At 38.5% G+C, this 23,374-nt stretch overlaps 1 protein-coding gene across 1 annotated transcript in view; it reads right to left on the reverse strand.

Annotated features, from left to right (window-relative positions):
* Positions 1–15,466, reverse strand: part of nlk2 (nemo-like kinase, type 2) — a 144,219-nt gene extending 128,753 nt beyond the window's left edge. Inside the window, exon 1 of the mRNA XM_039756650.1 lies at positions 14,565–15,466. Coding sequence (XP_039612584.1) covers positions 14,565–15,034 — 470 coding nt within the window. The 5' untranslated portion in view covers positions 15,035–15,466. The remainder of the gene's footprint in view (positions 1–14,564) is intronic.
* Between the last annotated feature and the right edge of the window lie 7,908 nt (positions 15,467–23,374).

Below are 23,374 nucleotides of genomic sequence, written 5' to 3' on the forward strand. Positions count from 1 at the left end.
TGAGCAAGATGGAAATGAAGTGCTGCAGCAGGGGCACAGTGAGAGGGATTGGAGCAGTTTGATTGAAGCAAAGCTGAGAATGGAGAAATGGGATGAGCCGCTGTGTTTTTCAAGGAACACTTCCCCAAACCCCCCCACCCCAAATTGTGTGCGTTTTTCTCTGCTTATGAACCCGCACTTCAGTCAACAGCTACAATGATAAGACTAGTTTAAAGTAACAACTGAAGAACATTTTAAGTTATATTTTTTTTTAAATATGCAGTAACTAGAATTAGTATTGGTAAGTGTCACACATCTGCATTTCGTGGACAGCTGAAGGGGCTCTGATGACGCCAATTCTCCTCCGGTCCCGGGGTTGTCACTGCTGCCCAAAGCTTCTCCTCCCTCAGCAGAATGGAAGATTGACATTGGTTCCACCACTGATGTCGCTTCCATCATATGCCTTCCTGGACCCGCCTCTTCCTGCCTGAATCCCTTGTAAGCATCTTCTATTCCATCTCACCTTACCTCAGGCTCATCTTGGATTCCAGTCTGACAAGATATAATGTCTGCACCACATTTTTTTGTTTTGCTTCAGAATATACAGGGATAATGAAATTGCCCCAACACTAGTGTGGTTTAAAGCTTGTGCATAACCTCCACTGACATGTGCTCTATACACCATGTGATATAACCAAACAGTCTGTTAGCATTTTAGTGGCTAGATGTTGATAGTGACATGTCCACTGTGACTCCTTGGTCCTTCTCATACCGTATACTTTCAAGTTTTAAGCTTTGCAGGGATTATTCAAATCTAACATTTTTACTTCCTATACAAAACATAATGTAAATAGATACAGGGTATTTAATCTGACACAAATCTGCCTAAGTACACCTGCAATGATTCAACCGATTCTAGAATATCTGCCATTCTACCTAATTTGATATCCAGATCAGATTTAGAGATTACGTAACGCAGTACTCCTAGCATTGACCCCCGAGGGACACCACTTTTAACACTTAATTCTGAGAAGGCTCCTCATACCATAACCCTCTGCATCCTGTGTTTTAGCCAATTCTGCACCCATTTATACTATGGAATGAATTCCCACTTACTTTACATTGATGCTGAACTGTTTGTGGAGGATTGTATGAAATGCCTTCTGAAATATTCAGATAAATATCATATGCACCTCTCTAACGGTATCCTTTTGTTGTTTCCTCAAAAAAAAATTACAATTCCAGTATATTAGTAAAACACAATCACCTCTCCTGAACATATGTCAGAACTGTTCAGTAGCATTACTGTTCTTGCTATGTGATGCTCAATCTTTTACCTGAATAATTCCTTACATTTATTTATCTGTGGCACACATTAAGCTTACTGGACTAGAATTACTTGGACCTGCTTCATTTTAATATAATGGGATAATATTTGCTATTTCTAGTCCTTACGGCTCAAATGTTTATACACTTAAAAACTTTTCCAAGCTTATTCCATTTTTGACCTTTCCACATCTGCTCAAATAAAGTTAAACTTAACAGTTCTAGATTTTGCCTCTGCTATATGTCAAAACACAGAAAAATGTATGATTATTATTATTATTGTTATAACCACATAAACAGAGTCTATCCTGGTTTAAGAACAGGAAACCCACCCTGTGTTGAGGCATTTTAGGACCATAGCGATGCATGGTTTTAAATAATAACAGTGTGGCTCAGGCCCTGTGGCTGTGAGTGTGTGTGTTCATACAGCCCTGTTTAATGGGGAGATTGTGGCTGATCCCACTAGCTTGTAAGGGCATGTCAAAGCAGTTTGTGAACCTCGCTAAGGAATGGACTGACAAGTGCTCATGGGGCAAACTGCATCACTCTTGCTGCACTCCTAAGGAATCTGCAGCCGGAAGAAGGCAGAAGATAGATGGAGACAGCCCTCTTGTCCTGGCCGCCTTCCATTGCTGTCCGTCTAGACAAGTCGGAGAGGCATCTTGTTAACCAATGTTTCCACCTCACTGCATATGACCGAAAAATGGGTCAGCGGGGCAAGACAGAAGTGAGAGAGAGAAAAAGAGATAGTATTTTACCATTGGGATCTTATTAGCACTGTTTATTGGATTTTAATTTCTTCCCCAAGCGCTGGATTTTATTTTGGATTGTTTGGATTACTAGAAGAGTGCATTGCTCTTTTGAAATACTTGTGTTTTAATAAAAGTCACTCTTGTATTTTGCACCTACTTTTGACTGTTAAGTGTTCTTATTGCCCAGGCTCATGGTAGCACAAGAAGGCAATCATAGCCTGTGGAAGAAGGCAGGGGTTTTGTATTCAGATGACCCTTTCAGTATTTAAACTGACAAAACGTTAGATATAGCCATGGCTGAGATGAAAAGGCATTAACAATGACTGATACAGCATTGCACATTGAAAACCCAATTGCAAGGTGAAAGTGTATACTGATGTCAGTCTTAACAAGGTGCTCGTTTGGGAAGCTTTAAAATGAAGTGTGGTTACAACACCTCGATGTGAAATGCATTACCATAGCATGCTTTTTCAGGTCACTTTTTTGTGTGTGTGTCCCACAAGCTGGACATATCAGACAAATTATACCAGAAAACCTTTTTTTGTCCATAGTAAACAGAATAAAATAAACACCTTTACATCCCTTCATTGCAGCATAGGGCACTGACAGGTGAAAAGTGTCATAAAGGCAATGCACAAGGCTTCTGAAAAACCTTTCATGCACTAACTGATCTCTTAATAAGGCTGAACTGTAAAATTATAGACTTTAGAGATTGATGCCTCTCCCAGTGGCTCTTTGAGCATAGTAACTGATTCTAAAAATTAATGATGCGAGGTTACTAGTGACTACTGACAACACTGCATCTGAACGATTATCTATATCAAGCAATTTGTTTGAACAAAAAGCCTGGAAAGTACTTTAGGATTTTGTGGCTTCATGATTTTCATTGGCTTAGTTATCATAAAATTAAATAATGTATTGTAACTTTCACTGCAAAGGCATTCCTGAAGAGAATTTTGAGGTGACAAAATAATTCAAGAACAAATACAGTAACAATTATAGAGCAACCCTACATGAATGCATGCAAGGAATTACCTTTCACAAAATATTCCTCCCAAAACTTGCTAATGCAATAAGAACAGAATGGATGCATTTAAGACAATATATGAAATAGAGATGACGTGATTGTAGGAGTTTTTTTTAATAATACTTGAAGAATCTTGTTGGATTTGACATGCATAAACATTGCCATGCTCAGGGAACACTAAATGAAATGTATATTTAATAATATAGACCAGACTAATTGGTGTCGAGATACAATTTGTGCATTTGGAGTAGGCAGAACCAATATTAACATGGGTGTATCAGGTGGAACTGATGCACTGCTAAGAGGTGAACATTTTATTATTTACAGCACAAACTGGAAAAGCCTATGTTGATTACACAATAACATTTTCCAGTAATTCAAAAGGTCAATGACATTCTGCTGCTGGTTTGGAAAGCCTATTACTTCAGCCCCTAAAGTAAGCTTGGGCTTAAGGCAGCTGCTGTGGAGTAAGGCTGTGCAGTCCACAGTCCTTCAGCAGTAAAGACTCTGCATTGCATGTATCATATTAACTGTACACTATTAACTTTCCTTTGTTCTGATCAAAATGCAGAACAAGGGTAGTACACAGCTGCCCTCATACGGAGCACCTTGCTGAAACTTCAAAAACAAAAAAGTGAGTGGATTATATTGATTATTACATATGCCAACTATGCCGGACCAATTATTGAGGCCAAATATGTGATCTGAGCTGTGAGGCAGCAGTGCTAACCACTGTACCACCATGCCTCAATCAACAAAAACTGCAGACAGAACAAAACTGCTTCAATAAAGACTTTTTATTCTTTATCCCTTTAAAAACTTTTTACATTAATCTTCTGCATAACCAGATAAACTTTAATATAGGAAAGAAGACTTCTGTTTATATTTTTACAATTAAAACTATAGATCACAGGAGTAAACTGTTCATTTTTTATTAACAAAATGAAATACTGTAGGCTTATGGTTAAATGACCAAAAAATACTGAAATAAAATTTACTTTAACTAATAAAATATGTACAAAAATAATTAATATTCCATAATAAACATGGCATAAAATTTCTCATAACTACAAGCTGTCATATAGTTTCATCTTTTTTCTGTAATGTCTGAAACAAGCCTTAATTTAAAAAGTAGTCCTCACGCTCTCTAACAATAAAATTATATTAAAAAAAAAAAATTTATATATATATATATATATATATTCTATGTGAACACACTATATTCGCCGTGAAAATTATTTTAGGCAAATTTCGAAGCTCAACACCAATCATGACAATTAAAAGCATGATGGAAAACCCACTGAGAAACTGCAAGCAGAATTCATACAACACACTGAATTAGAACTGAATACCCAAATTGAGGATACTGTCATGGTGGATGATGCACAGAGAGTAGACAAATGAACAGATTAAAACAATTTATAAAAAGATTATGATCGGTGATTGATGGCCTGATCACATCACCACCTCTGGAAAGAATGAAATTTACACCCTAGTAACAAGTTATAAAACCACCTTGCCAAACTATTGGTGTGATTTAGAGGTTGTCCAGACTAAGCGGAGAGCACTCAAATTGCTCATCAAAGGCCAATTTGCAGATACGTCTAACAGGTTTTAAAAAAAAAAAAGAGCATAGTTTTAAAGGATGGTAGGAATCATAATAAATGTGCATAGAGATCAAGAGGCATAGAAAAAAGGATACAAAAGTCTGTTATTTAAATACAAAATATTTTGTTTTTGTAATTTTGCTCCTAAATGTTTCATTTAGGAGCCAGTTGCAACCCAAGCCAAGCCCCCAACTACCCTTGCCTCCAATCACAAATGTTTACAGTGTAAACAAAATTTCAACATAGACTCCTCCTCAAATTGCAGGGCATGTCTATAGATGAAATTTGTGTAACTGAATAAAATCAAGTGTAATAACAAAGGTCCTAATAATTCACTGGTCCTAATAATTTTATACGCTGATGACATTCATGATTAGAATTTTTTAATACAGTAAACCCTCCAGCACTAGCAATTGCACGTTTAATAATCCAGGCAAGGAAGCAGCAGTAAGGTTAAAGTCAAGCAGTAAGCAAAGAAAGTAGACAGAAAGCAAACTTTAGTGTTACAGAAATAGTGGAGTGTGTTCCATAAATTTTCACACTAAGAAAATACAGTAAGTGTCAAGACCTTGTCGGATTCAGGACACAATACAGTATATTGAGCACAATAAGCAATGTTTACCTTCTTTTATAACAGTCAATGCCAGTGAGCTCTTGTTGCTTTAACTATAATAAGCATGGATGATGTTGCTTGCAGCTGGGCTGCTTATCTGCTTATAGGCACATTGGTAAGGCTGGTGACAGGCACAGTGATGTTTAATGTTTTTGTTTTCATAAAAAAAATTGCATTTTTAAAATGATGCATTTCTGTTTGTTCCTATTGGAGTGGTGACACAGCTTTCCAGCTGCAAGCAACATCATGAGTGTGTTGTGTTTATTACTTTACTTTTCTTTTATAAAGCAATTTGAATCTAAACTTTCGAGTTCTAGTGACAATATGGCTGGAGCACTGCTGTTTTACATGCTTTATTGGAACACAGTAGTGTATTGTACTTACATTTCAGAGTATCTAGACCCCTCAGCAAAGGAATGACCAATATTTGTAAGCGTAGTCTTTCCTTACACAGGTCACTTCTTGGCATTTGCTGTATAGAAGGTGGAGCATTGCACATGTAATCTATTATAATTCTGTTTTGAGCAAAATACATCTTCTCTATTGGATTAAAGTTTATATCATCTACTGATCAAAATCCTAAATTATGCCTGAAACCAAACAAAAAAACTGAACTGTGTGTTTCAAACTATTTTAAAATCCACTTCATATCCAATAGAACATGAACCAAACAAGTGAGCGAGCAACAGAAAGAAGAAGAAAAAGGGAACGGCATCTCAAAAATTAAACAGGAGAATGACTGCTGCACATCTGAAAGCCTAATTCCCAAAATTTAAGCAAACCATCTACATAATCTTAGAACAGGTAGCGTTTGTGACATGCTAGCACAGGTTCAAGAGATACAGCATTCTATGTGAACTTCCACAGATTAGCAATATTTACCAAACATAAGACAAATATTCATACTGCTGTTTATTTTGACTTGCTGTAATTTGGTATTAATAAATTCAGATTTCAGGGTGAATGTTTACATACTTCTGATTCATAAAATGCTTACCATTATTTCCTGGCATAAACTCATCTAGGAATCACAAAAGATCTTAGAAAGCAGTGAACTGTAGGCTTATTTTACCTCAAAAAACAATGTTTGTTTACATAGTACATTTTCATGCAAAAACATAAAGAGAACTACAACAGAAAAAAACTAGATACAAGCTTACACAATATAAAATAAACAAACAAGTAATTAAAAACCAGCAAGTCACTAAGCATAGCTTAAAATTAATACCGTATTGGCCCGAGTACAACACAACCTTTTTTGAGTAAATATTTCCCGTTCAAAGGTGGACTCGCGTTAAATTTGAGGACTAGGCAATTCAATGTAAGAACTCTTCTTATTAGTACACCTATGCCTCCCAGCCTGTGTGTTGGTCACGCGACACACGCGTGCCGTGTTCGGTATAGTTCAGATCAGTTCGAGTACACGAGACTGCACGAGAGTTTCTAGCTCTGGTGGAATCGCTGGTTTTGAGCATTTTGATTCTGGCACGCATCCGGCGTACGCCAGCAAGTGGCTATTGTGTCTATGATTCACAGGTAAGTGTAGTCTACGTCTCTCGCAACTGTTATAGTAGTAATTTGCATGTTTGCTCTAGTGGCGGGTTCTTTATTGCCCATAAAAAATGAGCGCAAGTTATAATAGTAGTGTTGAGAAAAAAGGATCATCAAAGAGACAAATAAATAAAGGTACCAGGAGAACCTACAATATGAATTTTAAGATTATGGTTGCAAACGAGGCAGAGAGAACGAACAACATGAGAGCTTCAAGGAAATACGGAGTTCCAGAAGTAAACGTCCGTCTCTGGAGAAAAGATTTAATGAAATATATAAATGGAAATTCCTCAAGAATATTGACCCAAAATAGGAAGGTTTAAAGAAGTTGAGCAGCGAGTGGTAAAATTCGTAATAGAAAAGCGAAATGAAGGATTCCCAATATCCCGTGAAGTTATAAAATTTAAAGCGTTAGAAGAGGCTGCTAATTTAAACATCCCTAAAATGGACTTTAAAGCAAGTACGGGTTGGTGTAAAAGAATGATGAAACGGAACGGTTTATCACAATGGTGGAATTCTTTGAACTCTTTTATGAAAAATGAATGGATCGCATTAAATTCTGATTTTTTTTTTCTAAAATCTTCATGAAAAAATTGGGGGTCGCGTTATAATTCGGGCTGATACAGTATAAACTAAACTCCAATTTTAAGTATGTCATGGTTATAAAGGTAAATTACAACAATTTGATGCTATGGTCAGATATCTAGAGAAGAGAGGAAAACAAAAACTCCAGCCAGTGTGCTACCAGAAAAAAAAAACCTCCAGGGTTCCAAGACCAAAAGATCCCCCAGCCATCAAAAGTTAAGAGCAGTCACACTCATTTCAATATCAAAGGTGGTTGCTGAATATAATCGATCAGGAGTGGTGCAAGACTCCACCATATAAAACCAAAAAAGTAAACAGAGAAGAGCTAGAGTTATTAACAGATGCAAATCTTTAATGTATGCAACACTGCAGTACATATTATAAACTATTAGACCTGTCAACAAAAAGAGTTATTATGAAAAAGCCAAATTAAAGAAAAAGTGGGTTTAAAAAAAAAAAAAAAATGTTCCGCAGTATTAGCCTATGTATATCTATAGGTAAATCTTTCCAGACTGCATATCAGCAAAAGGCCTCCCTCTCTAGTTCATTTTATACTTGGCTCTTAGATCCCCAAACACTGGTTACTTATTATTCTAAGATGCAAGGGTCTAGGCACTCCAACATATTAAGAAGAAAGATTTTTCAGAGCTTTATATGTGATAATTTTGAAATCAGTTCCAAAGAATACAGGCAATCAATTGAACAATTTATTGGTTAAGTTTCTTCCTGCTATATTTTGAATAAGCTGAAGCTGATTTAAGCATTTTTCAGTAGTACTACTACTAGGATTGCAATAAAAGTAATCTAGTTGGCTAAAAACAAAAAAATATTACATTTTCAGCTTCTTGACTTCTTATAAAGACAACTATATTATATTATAAATGTTTCTTAAATGAAACATCTTTCAGCTTAATTTATAAGACCAGGTAAAGGCATTAATTTTTATTTGTCAAAAAACAAAATTTTCAGCTATTTCCTTCATTAGTATGAGTAAATTACTACCATTCCTACTGTAATTCTGGTAAAACCCTGGATCAGTGGGTTTAAAGCAACAGGGTTATCTGCTGCTGTGTCATCTGCAGAACTTTGGTAGATCACCATATTTTTCAGAATAACCTGACCTAACAAAAGCATCAAGATTAGGGATAAAACTGATTTCTGAGGAGTAAGTATGACTCCACAATCAGAAAGACACTGTAAAAATGAGCTTCACTAGATTGAAGAGAGGTGGAAACCACCACTATCTAAGAATGTACGAGAGTAAATCAAAAAGTAAAGGCAAAATGAAAATTACATGATAATTGCAACAGAAAGTAGCTGACACAATACAACACAATTGTGATGGCTTAAGGTTAGTTAGAACACACACAGTGCAGTGCTCTGCCATTAGGCTAGTTGAAGCCAAGATTAAATGAAAATGGATGCTTGCTGTGGGATTGCACCATTGTTGGGCAATGTGCTATAGTGAGATTTCTTTGAGCAAAGGAAGTGAAACCTGTTGAAATTCAAAGGATGTTGGCATGTGCAGATCAGTAACCTGTCTGGGAACACACCTTGAAACTATTCTGTTTGCAAAGGTATACTGTGCAAACTGTTAAACTACTTTAAACAAACATTTAAGCAGTAATTTAAAATTCCATCACACAGTCCAATATGAAGAGGGCATAGGAGTTAAGCAAGCAGTATCAAGTTCATTATGTTAGGTCCGCAACACAGTTAACCATCACCTGTTCCTGCTAGGATACATATCTGTATTCAAAAGCTGCTTAAAGCAAAAATCAGATAACTGTAGTCATTTATCAAAAGACAAAACTCCAATAAAAAAATATGAACAATGGTTTTGAAAAATTATCATTAATCGTAAGAGAAGTCCTCTCTATTTTTACAAAGTTACGATGCCTTTTATTCCATTTGTCAGACAAAAATATAAATGGATCGGAAACAAGTATCACTTTATGCAACTACGACAGATTTGTGGTTAAGTAGAACAATGGAAGCATGTCTAAGCATAATGGCCCATTATATTGATGAGGAATACATGCCGAAAAAGGGTGACACAGTGGTAGTGCCGCTAGAGTTTACATCCAGTGTTAAGCTTGAATGTTCACCCCATAACTGCATGGGTTTCCCTCCACAATCCAAAGACATGCAGGGTAGGTGGAACAGCAAAGCCAAATGGACACTAGCACGTTTGTGGTGTGTGCGTGTCTTTGAGAGCGTGTTCACTTTGTGATGGACTTGTGCCTTAGCCATGGGATTGTTCCTTCTTTGCACCTTGTGATTACTAGGCTAGGCTCTTGCCCCATGCAATCCTGCTCAGGATTATGTGGACTATTAGAAGAGTGTTTGGTATACGCTAAATCACAGATACTTACAGTGCTGCTTTATGAAATGAGTGCACCTTTCATTACAATACATTTCTCAAGAACAGGGACAGATCTGTTCACGCATGGTATCTGGTGGCAGCATATAACAAAGTGATTCTATCTAAATACTTAATAAGCTTGCAATATATTCATATTGTGAATTTAATGTGTTTACATGCAATCTCATAGTTCTGTGTTTACATTTAATTCTTAATCTTATATTACTGTCATTTAAAATTGTATTATCTGCTTTGACTTTATACACACATATCTGTTGTTTTTTATATATAAATACAGCAGAAACTTATTTAAAAATTTTCCCACATTTTACATTTTTGAATAGTGAATGGCAGGCCTCTCACAATTACTATGTAATCGCCCAAATGCAATTTGAGCTGACAGCAATTATTTTGCATAATGATTAGAATCGCTTCCATTCACCTGTATAAAAATAGCTGGAAGAAGCAGAAATATAATTTCCCCATTGTTTAAGGTTTGACTGGTGCTCATTTAGTGATGGCCAGTGCTTCAAGAATGTTACTTTTAAAAGTGTTACTTTTTTTTTTTTTAAAAGTGTAAATGTTATTTAGTTACTTTTTTGTAAGTAAAAGTATGTTATTAAAATATAATGTGTTACAAACAGTGCATTACATTTGCATTACTGTTTCTTCTTTCGTATGAAAAACTGCACATTTCACCGGCCAGAATTGGTTTTTAATTATAAACCTACAAACAATGAAAATAACCAAAAAAACAGCCATTTGTTATCATTTTCTGGTGTTTTATAAATATTGTAGCTAACCTAAGCCCAGGACCGGAGAGGGACAAGCTCCACAAGTGGCCAGGACGAGCAGCAGAGGGGCCACAGACACAGCACTACAAAGACCTATGATCGCACCTCCGGGCCGTCTGCTAACACACACTGGCTTCTTGATCGATGGCTCCCTGTGACCCTAAACAGGCCAGCATATATACTTATAAATTTTGCTCAATACTTTTTGATTTGACGCGTCTGTACTAGTCACCAGAACTGCATGACAGAAAAGACACCAGACTCATCAACACGCCACTACTCAAGCATGCTGGGTTTTCCACAGGGTTGAATTTCGAGAACAGGCTTTTTACATCGGTATCCGAATGATGAACAAAGTTCTGATTATGGAGAGGCAGGTCATCGGAGAACAAGATAAACCTGAAAAAAATGATGTGCATCTCTTCATCATGCAGGTCATCCAATATTATCCTCGCCTGATACTACATCTTCTCTTTTTCCATCTTAAAACCAGTAATAACACAACTCTTCTTCCATCAGCAGAGCCTCACTTCCTCTGCTGTAACACTCTTAGGCATGTGACTTGGACCAATCTTTGTCATGTGCCGACTACAGGAATATCAACTCACTGTTCAATCAGGTTTCCAAAGCATTGAAGTATTGTTTTGGTCACTGACTTTGTCCAAGCTTCACGCAAAACATAGAAAGCAGATGTCACTCTGATAGCAACAGGCAATATTTCTGTGAAATAATGCAGTGATTTTATTTTATTTTTTTCTGGGGTGGGGGGGGGAATCTTCTATAGCAACATATACGTATCTGTTTCTGATGTCTGTTGGTGTGACAACCAACAAAGGCTCCCATTTATGGCGAAGTCAGAAAGTAAATAAATGTGCAATTGTGCAACACGTACTACCTCTGAGAGAATATTCAGTATGGCTGGCAACATAGTGACCCCCTTGTGAGATGTTGCCTTAAGCCAGATAAAGTAAATATGTTAGTGTTCCTTGCCCGGAATTTTCCTAGCCTTTGAGGAGCATTATGGACTGTGGTTGGAGACGACAGGAATATGGTGTGCTCTGGTGTTCATTGTACATTGCTTATTTTGATCATGGGAATGTGCTTATTGATTGTTATTGATGTCACATCTGCCCTGCACAATTTTTGTTTATGAAGCCTAAAAGTCAAATAGAAATTCAATTTTTATGTTCCAATGTTCAATGCCAATAAATGGTTCTTCTTCATGAGGTATATTATCTACAATTGTGGTAAAAAATATTAATAGAAAAAAGACAGACAATTTTCAAACAAATAATTGTGACTAAAAATTTAAATCATGAGCTAAATTTACATGTTTGTGACAGCCCTAAATATATTAACATACAATTCAATTATTAAATGAAAATCCACACATTAATGATAAAAACAGAGCTAAACAAAGTTTTCCAATCTATGCATGTTACAATACAATCAAAATTCCACTCAGATGAAACTAACAAGTCTTCCCACCAAGTAACTTTTTTTCCTTGTTTCCCTACCAATTATTTACAAACACATTTGATCCTATGCTACGATGGACGGATGAAAGGGTAGATACAGTTTTGTCTGTCTGTTTATCTACTGTATTTGCCCCAAGAGAAAATGCCACAACTTAACTGTCTGTTGTTTATCACCACCACATAGCATTAGGCAAACTTTTTAAAGATGCTTTTTATACTCAAAGCAATTACCGCATTTGGTAGCAAAGTAGTGAGAAATGGCGATTGGAGGAGAGACCATGCCCAAGCTAGAACAACCCAAATTATCTCCTGTTTGGAAACACTAAGGCTTCCTCATTAATTACAACAGTGATGGACATGCTTCATTCACAGAGCACTGTTCAAAGAGTGTACAAAATAACAAACGGTTAACTAAACCATTGCAGTATTTAAAAAACAAAAAATAATAATTCATAAGCATACAGATGGACAAAAGACCAGAGAAAGAACAACAGAATGTATCCAATAAATACATCTTTAAATAAAAGTGCACTAAAATTATACTAACTAGTGATATTTACATGCTGTGCAGTTGCTTTCTCTACCCAGTGAAGCACAGAACAGTGACTTTGGACGTCTCTCAGGACATATGTCTACTTACAGCTAAAAGGATAAAGGACAAAAATTACACATCAATCAGACTGACCACACCCAAAAGATAATCGTTAAGTTGTTACTGCTCTGCAGTGTAAGAATCAGTTTAAAGCTGCACCTTGATGGCATCATCACATGGTATTGATAAAAATTATAGAAAAGTCTGAATAGTCTACAGATGAAGTATAAAAGAATTCTAGTAGAGGACTACTTTAGGAAATGTTGTGAATTTTCTGGGCTTAAGTTCTAAAGTACAAAAGAAATGGAATGGAGAAATGTGAAACTGCTACCTTGGCATTCAAATCCAAGTGCTTAACTACATGACCACACTACCTCTTTTGTGCTTCTCTGCATGAGTGTCTATTTATGGAAGATCAAAAATACACTTTTTTTTTGTTTCATAGCCACAAGTGCTACAGTATATTTCTCTGAAATGTAATACTGTGAAATTACCTTGGCACCTTACGATCACAGGTGATAAAAAAAAAACCAAAAACCACCACCACACTTCTCAAAATGTTACACAAATACTGTATGTTCACCTGACAGTAAAACTTTATTAACCCCACAGTAATATGGAACAGAAATATGGCACAGATAATTCTCACCATACCGCAGCATTCTTAAAGTACATTACTTCACATCTTGAACTGAATCAAGATGGTATGATTGTGTTTGTATGTATGACACAGACAACCGTATACATTTTTGATTTTTCTTTACTGCTTATGCATAAAGCATAAACACTCACATGTCAGCATCCTCCTGAACAGCAGGATTAGAAATGGCACAAATAATATTTCCTAGAATGTGCCACCACGCCCTAATTTTTCTTATCTTAAACAGCCATACATGCAAGATGGCACCAAAAGGATCTCAGACAGATGCAAATTTTATAAAATGTTAAAAAAAATAAAAATAAAAAAAAAAAGAATGGAAATTAACAGCTCATTTAAAACTTAGGACAATAAACATGAATACCAGCTTCTAGTCTTTCTTCCAAAATGTTGTATGCTCCATTTCTTCCTATAAATAATTACTTTGCCAGCACTGCCAAAATGACATCTTAACGCAGTAACTTAATTCTACTAGAGTGTGAATGGGGCGAGTATAAAACGTAGGTTTTTACCCATGAATGAAGCTACAGCAGAATGCACTTTAAAAGTGTGCCCTCTAGATGCTAACATAGTTTAAGACTAAAGAAAGTAACTTAAAACCATAGATTAAGTATCATGCATAATCTGCCTCAATCATCCCAAACTGCTAGGCAGCAGCAGGTGTAATTATATCCCAATTGCCCTTCCAGCAGCACACCAGAGTTGTGTATTCCTACCACCTAGATATGCTTATGGGAACACCCACGAATTAAATGCATTTACTTGTCCGCAACTTTTTTGCCAATACAGAAACATGAATACTAATAATTTTGAATATTCTGTACAATAAAAAAGTGCAACCCCCAGCATTGATAACTATGCGAATTCAAGTGATCATCTTAAAGTACTTAAAAAAAGGATGTATTGTGTTCTTAATAGAATCTATTTCATTTGAATAAAATTGAAATACAAGAACTGTTAACACCCAAAAAAACATGCTTGCAACTTATGTAGAACTAGAACTTGAGCAAAACACAGGGGGGAAAAGAAATCAATTTTCACAACTAAAATTTAAAATCAATTAATATTATGGATTTCTAAATGTTAATCGAATTAGCAATCATAATTAATATGAACTTGATGAAAAAGCAAAGTAGTGGGTTGAGTCAACTTGTTAATAGTACATTAGTCTCGATCTGCAGATAAATCATACAGCAAAAAAATAAATTAATTAACTCATCAGTTTTCCTGCACCTACCAGACCACGCCGAAAGCCCCGTAGCCGATCGGTCTGTCCGGCTCGATGTCCAGTTGCTGCTGCTGCAGGTGATGGGAGTGCGAGTGGTGGTGAATCGCTTTGACCGCTGCTGCCTGTACTTGAGCCGGGGCCGCAGCCGCAGCCGGACCCGGTGCCTGCCCTGGAGCCGGCGACGGGAAGTAGGGTTGCTGCTGGCCTGGGTTCAACATAACCGCTGCCGCCGCCGCCGCCGCGGCCGCCGCTGCTGCCGTGGAAGCGTGCTGTTGCACCGGATGCACGGCGGCGGCCGAGCCGGGGTGCAGAAGGTGCTGTCCGGGGTGATGATGCTGGTGGTGCAGATGGGGAGGGGGGAGGTGAGGAAGGTGGTGGTGATGGTGGTGCGAGTGATGTGCAGCCACTGCCGAGGCGCTGCCGTTGTATGCAGCCATCATCTTTGCGGCATTGGTTGCCGTAGTTCCGCAAAGAGCCATTTACACAAAATTATAAAAAGAAATGGAAGAAAAGCTCTTCTTAAATATACTAAATATAAAACAAAAAGACAGGTGGAAAAAGGAAGAAGGGTGGAAGCGTCAAACGATCGTTTGGCTAGCTCAGACAGGAAGAAATATTTCACTAAATCCTAAAATCATGTTTTCTTTTAATTACGCTGATCACAGCAGGGACCCCCTTATTAAACGTGCTACTCCATCCTGGCCTATGACAACACCTGACCTAGTTTCTTGATCTTCCTCCGGCCACCAGCCTGACGTGATCCGCTTCGGTTTTGTTCTACTACGATTACTATTTTGTGGACGCTGGCAATCCACTTTTTTAATCTGATGTCATCTCAATGAAACAATTACTTTAAATAACACAAATCAAGAATAACGGATGCGCCAAAAGATGCCCTCGCCCTCCTCCCCCACCCTCCCTCCCTCTCTCCAAACACCCAACATCAAAGGGTGTATAGCCTACCACCCCTAAAACTTTAACATTTTGGGATGCCTGCTGTCCACCCACCCTCCCCTCTAATCTGATCTCCGACTTTATGGAAAGCCCCCACCTCCGTCCCCTTCGGTGATCACTAATGCAAAATAAACAAAACGCGTATGCTAATGTTTTCACACGTTAAGAAAGAAACTCAGCCTTTGATCTTCTCACAGTTCTGATAAGAAATCCAGCCTTTCTCTTTCTTCCCCCTCATCAAGTCCAGGGATTGTCAACGCAATCTGCTGTCCTCCACCAGCACCGTCTTTGACTGGGCCTCGAAGCGAAAGACAGATACAATTGATGAGAAAGTTAGCCCTCGCTTCTAAAATGTATACAAATTCTTAAAAGAACCACTACCTCTCATCACCTCCACCGACTCTCGCACTCGCCCTCCAGGGACACAAAAGCAAAGCATCACAAAAACATATACATTTAAAATTTCCTCTGGCAGCACGGCAAAATAAATACTTCCAGGAACGGTCAGCGTGTACTCTTGATATTTGTCTTCTTTCCTCTTCTGCTTAGAAAACCGCCGTCCTTCTGTATCCCTTCATTTTTGAAAATAATATCATTTATATAAATACGAAGAAAACAATCATAATTATAATATCCACACTGGCAAAATTCTTCTTTCGTCACAAAAACAAACGGACACTCACATAGCCGCTCGTGCCTCTGCTTAATAGAGCTCAAGCTTCGACTGAGACAAGAGGACACGCGCCGGCCGAACACCAAAAGACCCTCCTTCGACCCCGCCTCGGTACAAACACGGCCACTCAGAGAGCAATTCAACGCACGCGCGTAGTAAACAACCAATCGTAAATGTTCTAAAAAATATCAAGAGTATAAACAGCTGCTTACTCGCCCTATGAAATGCTTCATGCCAGACACACTAGGAAAACGGTCCCAACCCAATTTTAATTGACATGTCTTTTCGCAAATACAAGAAAGAGTTCCTCGAGTTATTACCAATCAAAAATTAAATACATACGAGCAATTTCCCCCATCCCATTAACCTCCTTACTACTGGAATATTCAGTTTAGGTGGCTGGAAATGAAGTCCAGATGGAGACGTAGTGACGTTGTCATTTTGAAATCGACAGGTGCATCTCTGCAATACGTAGTACGAAATTATGATATACGAGAATTATTTACAGTTAATCGATAGCCTAAGAACGCATCAAAATGGTGATAATAGACAACTATAATGAAAAGTTTGTTCATGATACTGAATTATATTGATTTTCAAGTAGTACCAGGAGATTATGTTTCATGTCAACCCACATGGACTAACAACAATGTAACTATTTATATACATTGTTCGGATATGTTATTGGTTTCCCTGTGTAGATTGTTTCCTTGTACCTTTGGCGTTCTTCTATTGGTATGTGCATAAACTACACTGGATTGCGTACCTCAGTTTTCGTACGAGTGGTATTTGTTTATGTCTATTCATTAGTGTATTTCCTTACATATATAAATGCAAGTGCTTTGCGCCTATATATTATAGATTTTTTGTGAGCTACAGTATATTGTTTTTCGATTGTGTGCATACGCCTCGTTTCTGTGTGAGCTGTAATGATGTGTGTTTTGTAATAGTATCTGTATCAGTCGTGGGAGCCTTTGTGGATACACTATTTTTATGTGACCTTTTATTTCTTTATTTATTGTGTGCCTCATGCGTGTACGGATGATTTGTTTATGAGCTTCAGTATATCTGCTCCTATTGTGTATAGTGTCAGATGCATGTGTGGGTAGTTTGCATGTGAACTGGTTGGTTGGTTTATAAACAACATTAATTTGTTTGCTCGAGTATATTGTACTTGTTTATTTTTGGATGATTTGTATTGGTTGCGCGCAAAAAGCAATGGCTAACTGTGTGGTCTTGAGGTGACTGAGGCGGGGCTACGTTATAAACAAAGGCAACAATTGAGAAAAGGTCTCCTGCGTTCATGGTTGTCTCACAACTGAAATAATAAATGTACCTGGGAAATGTGCATGACATCCCAAGCGTTTCATTAATAAGGAAAATAAGGCAACTGAATATTACATTAGTACACATCTATCACACTTTATTGGTAGAGAAGATGAAAGCTCTGATAATGTTGTTTTCCTCTTTATTACTGCAGCACGAAGTATGACATGGAGATATTCAAGGGTGTTTCGTCTTCTAATCCTGAGAGCCCAGGCTGCCTATCATTGTGTGTCAGCGTTTTATTAATTTTTTTAACTAGTCCCTTGTCAGTCACTAAAAGTTCCCTAAGATCATTTCTTGCAAATGTAATGCTAGAGTATACAGTATGCTGAAAACAAAACAATGGAGATCTTAGGCATAGGTAACCTACAAATGTATGTACACAGATTAATATAGTTAAATGTGTAATTATTCTTTTTAAATGATAATTTAAAAATAAAGTTTTAAATAATACAGATTTGTTCTGTTCTTGCTATACTGACATTCCTGGGTAAATTATCAGGTGGACCAAAAGGGTTTCTTTAAAGCCTCTTAATAAGTAATCATCTGCTACAGACTCAATTACCTTTCTTTGTTAAGGAGTGTAGCTTTATGAAGTGATACTTTGAGAAAATGAATAAAAGTTAAGTACTGTATTGATCCTTATTGTAACCAATACTGAAACTGAACATTCATATGACCGAAACAGCTGGGATATAGATTTCCTGTAGGATACATAACTAGACCAAATGTCATTTCTGCAATAAGGCCAGTGGGGCATAGCTCCAACAGACGTTGTGCAAAATAATAATAAGATTCACTTAGTAATTTAATTTACTATGAAATGTTTTACAACAACCCTCAACCTTGTCTTCTTAAGCAGTTTTTGGTCAGGTTTCTACCATATGCTCAATGTAATTGCTTACCTAGAAAAATGTTGTTTGGTAGCAAATGAAATTGTCTTTGTTTCAGGTGCTACAAGCCTTTTTTGGCTGAGGAGCTGAACCAATTGGCCCTGCAGTGTCCCTATGTTGCCATATATAGTGTGTGTGCACCTGTTTAAAATTAACATGCCCATTTAGCAACTGGGCCTGAAGATCATCGACTTTTTTGAAATGAGGACCACCTGTTGTCGCTACTACTAGATGTGCAGTGTGTTGTGCAATTTTTGTTCTGTCCATGTTACTGCTCATCCTTTTTCACCTCAAAGCCTTTTCAGTAGTAAGCCTGAGGTGTTGCTGTTTCACTTTAAGTAATGCGTAACCAAAATATTTTTTTGAGGACTGCATTGCAAGGCCTTCATTTTGTTTAACATTTAAATCTACACTGTATTTTGTCAGATGATGTCCGAGGGTATCAAAACAATTTGATGCCAATCAAGACCAAGCACCAGTATCCCATTGTTTGATTGATTTTATTTGTGACATGAAAGGTGCACGAATATGCATATTTTGCTAGTCATTTACAAAAGAAGGACACTTATTAATAGCTAAGAAAGTTAATATATATGATAGAGAAGTCTGCAGAGATACTGTGTAAGAAAATCCTGGTATTACCTTGCCTTATATATATATATATATATATATATATTTTAGAAGGAGAACGGGCATCCCGACAGGACAAAGAAATAAAGTTGTACCTGGCTGGCTGGGATGAGATAATGGATGGACTGGGAAAAGCTGAGGATCAGAATGGGTTCCATCCTCCACACACTAGGTGGCAGTGGTCCTCATATGGTAACCCAATTGGGACACCCACAGGGAGTCCGGAAGTGCAGTCCTGTCAGGGTCCTTAGAGATCAATGGAAGGTGCTGTAAGGGGAGGACCTCCCTACTTTTTCTATAGCCTGGAAGTGCTCACAGGAAGACATGACATGGCACTGGAAGCATTCCTCGGTGCAACATAAAACATAAAAGGAATCTGCTGCCTCACTTCAGGGAGCCAGAGCCAGGAGGCAGCAGACCAAACTCATTGGAGGATGGAATTAGAATGATTTATTGATTTATTATTGATTTGTATGGTTATTGTGACTGATTTCTGAAAGAAGTTTGGGAAAAAGTACTTGAAGAGAATAAAAGACCATTATTTTATTCATATCGTAAGACCTTTTAACACTCTTCCCGATGGCATGACACGCAGAAGCGGAATTTCCTCTTTTGAGACCCTCCCCAATGGAATAACATGCAGAAGTGTGACTGCCGAATCTGTTGAGGGTTGCTTATCCTTCGCTGAGGCAACCACAAGTTAGCAGCACCACAAAAATAACTACAAGCTGACTGCTGCCAATCCAGTTGCCCGATAGGTGATGCAGGGAACATTATAATTTGGCCACTGAAATGGACGCAACCCTGCCTGTTCGCTGTGTCTGTGTAAAGTAGAATGGTAGATCCTTCTACAATAAATAGCATTGCTGTTCCTATTTTGAGGTGAATAAAGTTGGTAGTGGAACATGGCCCGGACACAGACAGACGGACAACGGTTTGTCACCCAACACATACATTTATTATATACAATATTTACAAACAGTCACGTGCACAACCCAGTGCCTCCAGCACAGCTCCCCAAAGTCCAGGCCTCACTCTCCAGTGCCTTCCTTCAGGCCGCCTCCACTCCTCTCTCTCCAGACTCCCATCCACTTCCACCCAACTCCAGCCATCGAATGAAGGGAGGCGAACCCTTTTATACCAGCCCGGATGGGCTCCAGCTGCTTCCCAACTCCCCTGTGTGGCGGAAGTGTTGGCTGCTCTCCCGGAAGCCCTCTGGGTGTCCCCAGTCTGCTTCCCCCCAGCACTTCCTGGTGTGACAGAAGTGGTGAGGTCCAGGACTCTTCAGGCACCGGGGCACCCCCTGGTGGTGACCACGGGCCCCTACAGGGTTGAGCTTCCAAGCTCTGCACCCATGGTCCCCAATGCAACCAGGGCGGTCACCCCCTCGTGGTCTGGAGGAGGCGCAAGCCCTCCTCCGGTCCTCCTGGGCAGCCCAGCTGGGTACCACCCCCAGCTGTCCGCCACTATATATTGTGGCAGTAGGGGGCACTAGCGCTCCCTTGAACCCTTAGGTACCACTCCAGACAACAGGTAAAAGTCCAAGACTCTTTATTCTTCTTTTGCACAGTGCACCCTCCACACTACTCATAAATTCAACCCACCCAACAATACTATTCCCTCCTCCTCGCCCAGACACTTTGCCCTCCTACCTCCTAGCTCAGCTCGCCGTCTGGGTTTTCCCAGAGTCCTTTTATACACCCTGACCCGGAGGTGTTCCTGCCCAATCAGTCCACAGTTCTTTATTCCTTCCGGGTCAGGGTAAACAGTCCTCTTCTTCAACCTGGGAGCACGTCGTTTCTTCCTGTCACGTGACCATGACATACTCCCGGGTTATAGGGCACAGATGAGCCCACGAGCCCCCCTACAGCGACTCCCAGCGGTCCCCAAGGTATCCAGCAGGGCTGTGTATAAACACTCCAAGGTCCATGATGCCCTGCTGGAAGTCGGGGCACGATCCTGCTGTCGGGAGAGCTCCACCTGGCGGCCAGGGGGGGGAGGACCTGAGTATGAAGCCGGCAGTCCTCCACAATATATATACAGTAATCTCTCCTCGATCGCGGGGGTTGCGTTCCAGAACCCCCCGCGATAGATGAAAATCCGCGAAGTAGAAACCATATGTTTGTATGGTTATTTTTATATATTTTAAGCCCTTAGAAACTCTCCCACACTGTTAACATTATTAGAGCCCTCTAGACATGAAATAACACATTTTAGTCAAAAGTTTAAACTGTGCTCCATGACAAGACAGAGATGACAGTTCTTTCTCACAATTAAAAGAATGCAAATATATCTTCTTCTCTTCAGGAGCAGAGAATTTCAGAGAGAGAGAGAGCGCTCGCAAAGAAAAGCAAACAATCAAAAAATCAATACGTGTGCTTTTAAGTTTGCCGCAGCATTTTTTAGAGGAGCGTCAGTATCTTCTAAGCAAACAGCCTCTGTGCAAACAGCCCCTCTGCTCACATCTCCTCCGTCAGGTGCAGAGAACGTCAGAGAGAGAGAGAGAGAGAGCGAGATTAAAGCAAACAATCAAAAAATCAATAAGTGTGTTTTGGAAGCACGCGATAAAGCGGCGGCATTTCTTAGAGGTGCGTTCAGTATCCACTAGGCAAACAGCTTCTGTGCAAACAGCACCTCTGCTCACACCCCCTCCGTCAGGTGCAGAGAATGTCAGAGAGGGTGAGAGAGGCAGAGACAAGCAAACAATCGAGCACCGCACGGGAAGCATATCTTATAGCATTGAGGAGTTTTAGTTAATATGTAATACATGCTCTGATTGGGTAGCTTCTAAGCCATCAGCCAATAGCATCCCTTGTATGAAATCAACTGGGCAATCAAACTGAGGAAGCATGTACCATAAAGTAAAAGACCCATTGTCTGCAGAAATCCGCGAACCAGCGAAAAATCCGTGATATATATTTAGATATGCTTACATTTAAAATCCGCGATAGAGTGAAGCCACGAAAGTCGAAGCGCAATATAGCGAGGGATTACTGTATACATATATATATACTATATATATATATATATATATATAGTCAAGGCTAACAAAACAGCACAGACATTGCTTAAAATAACAGATAGCAACTTATGTAGCCTGCATGAACAAACAGTGAACATAATTTGTCAGCTAGTAGAATTTGATGCCTTCTCAAATAACACATAATCCAGAGACAAAAAACACTCTTTCAGCACACAACACAGAAACAGTGGATGTTTCTGTTATAAAAATAAGGCTCATAGTAAACCAAGAGATTGCTCAGCAAAGGGAAGAAAGTACTTGAAATGTGGGAAATTGAACAGTTTTGAAGAAGTATGTTATTCAAGACAAGGAGGAGAAAGCACTGACAGACAGATAGGTAAAGGTAAGCTGCTTATTGAAGGAGCCTCCACTAAATACCAGACTAATAGTGATTAGTGGCTATTCTTTAAAACGATTTAATTTTATGATAAGTGCTGGTCATCACCATCTCCATGTAAAGACGAACAAAAATAGAACATTTCCTAAATGTTCAACCATATTGGCCTGGTGTATCTTAAACATTATAGTGTTCCAGACAAAGAAAACTCTGAAACCCTAGACATGGTATGCTACTTGCTATTATGTCCAAGAGACTTCATGTGGATGGCCTGTTTGATACATTATTGAATGAAATGAAAGACCACATCATTACAAGCAAACCTAGGCTGCACAAGATAGTACCTCAAATTGTCAAATTAACAATCCTATGAGAATTGTCAGATAAATATTACTGTTATACACCTGATATCAAGGATGTCATAATCAGACCAGAACTGTAGACTCTGGTAAGGCATAAACATGATAGAAAGTTAGGAAGAAGTGCCCTATTAACAGAAGACAATACTGAAATCACAGAGACAAGCTGACACAAGTAAATGATTTCAACTTTAAGGCTGAGAAAAACCTGAGCAGGAAGGCAATAAGGCATTCAACTTCAACTTTATTGCCTAATGTAAGTACATTTGCAATTCTTATTTTGCATGTCCCAGTAAGACTGGCCACTCAGTCATAGGTGAACAAAGAATACAGCAGTTGCTCAGTATGTCACCTTGTTGGGTTTCTTTGTTGAGGAAAACTTGGAAGAAATGATGTTGCTAATCCAGAAAATCTTCTTAAATACCAAAGAGCCTTCTGAAAGCTACAATCAATCAATCAACATTTATTTATATAGCACATTTTCATATAAAAATGTAGCTCAAAGTGCTTTACAAAATGAAGAATAGAAAAATAGAAGACAATAAAAAATAAACATAAGTCAACATTAATTAACATAGAATAAGTAAGGTCCGATGGCCAGGGTGGACAGAAAAAACAAAAAAAA

Source organism: Polypterus senegalus, chromosome 6 (assembly GCF_016835505.1).
Source record: "Polypterus senegalus isolate Bchr_013 chromosome 6, ASM1683550v1, whole genome shotgun sequence".
Taxonomy (NCBI): Eukaryota; Metazoa; Chordata; class Cladistia; order Polypteriformes; family Polypteridae; genus Polypterus; species Polypterus senegalus.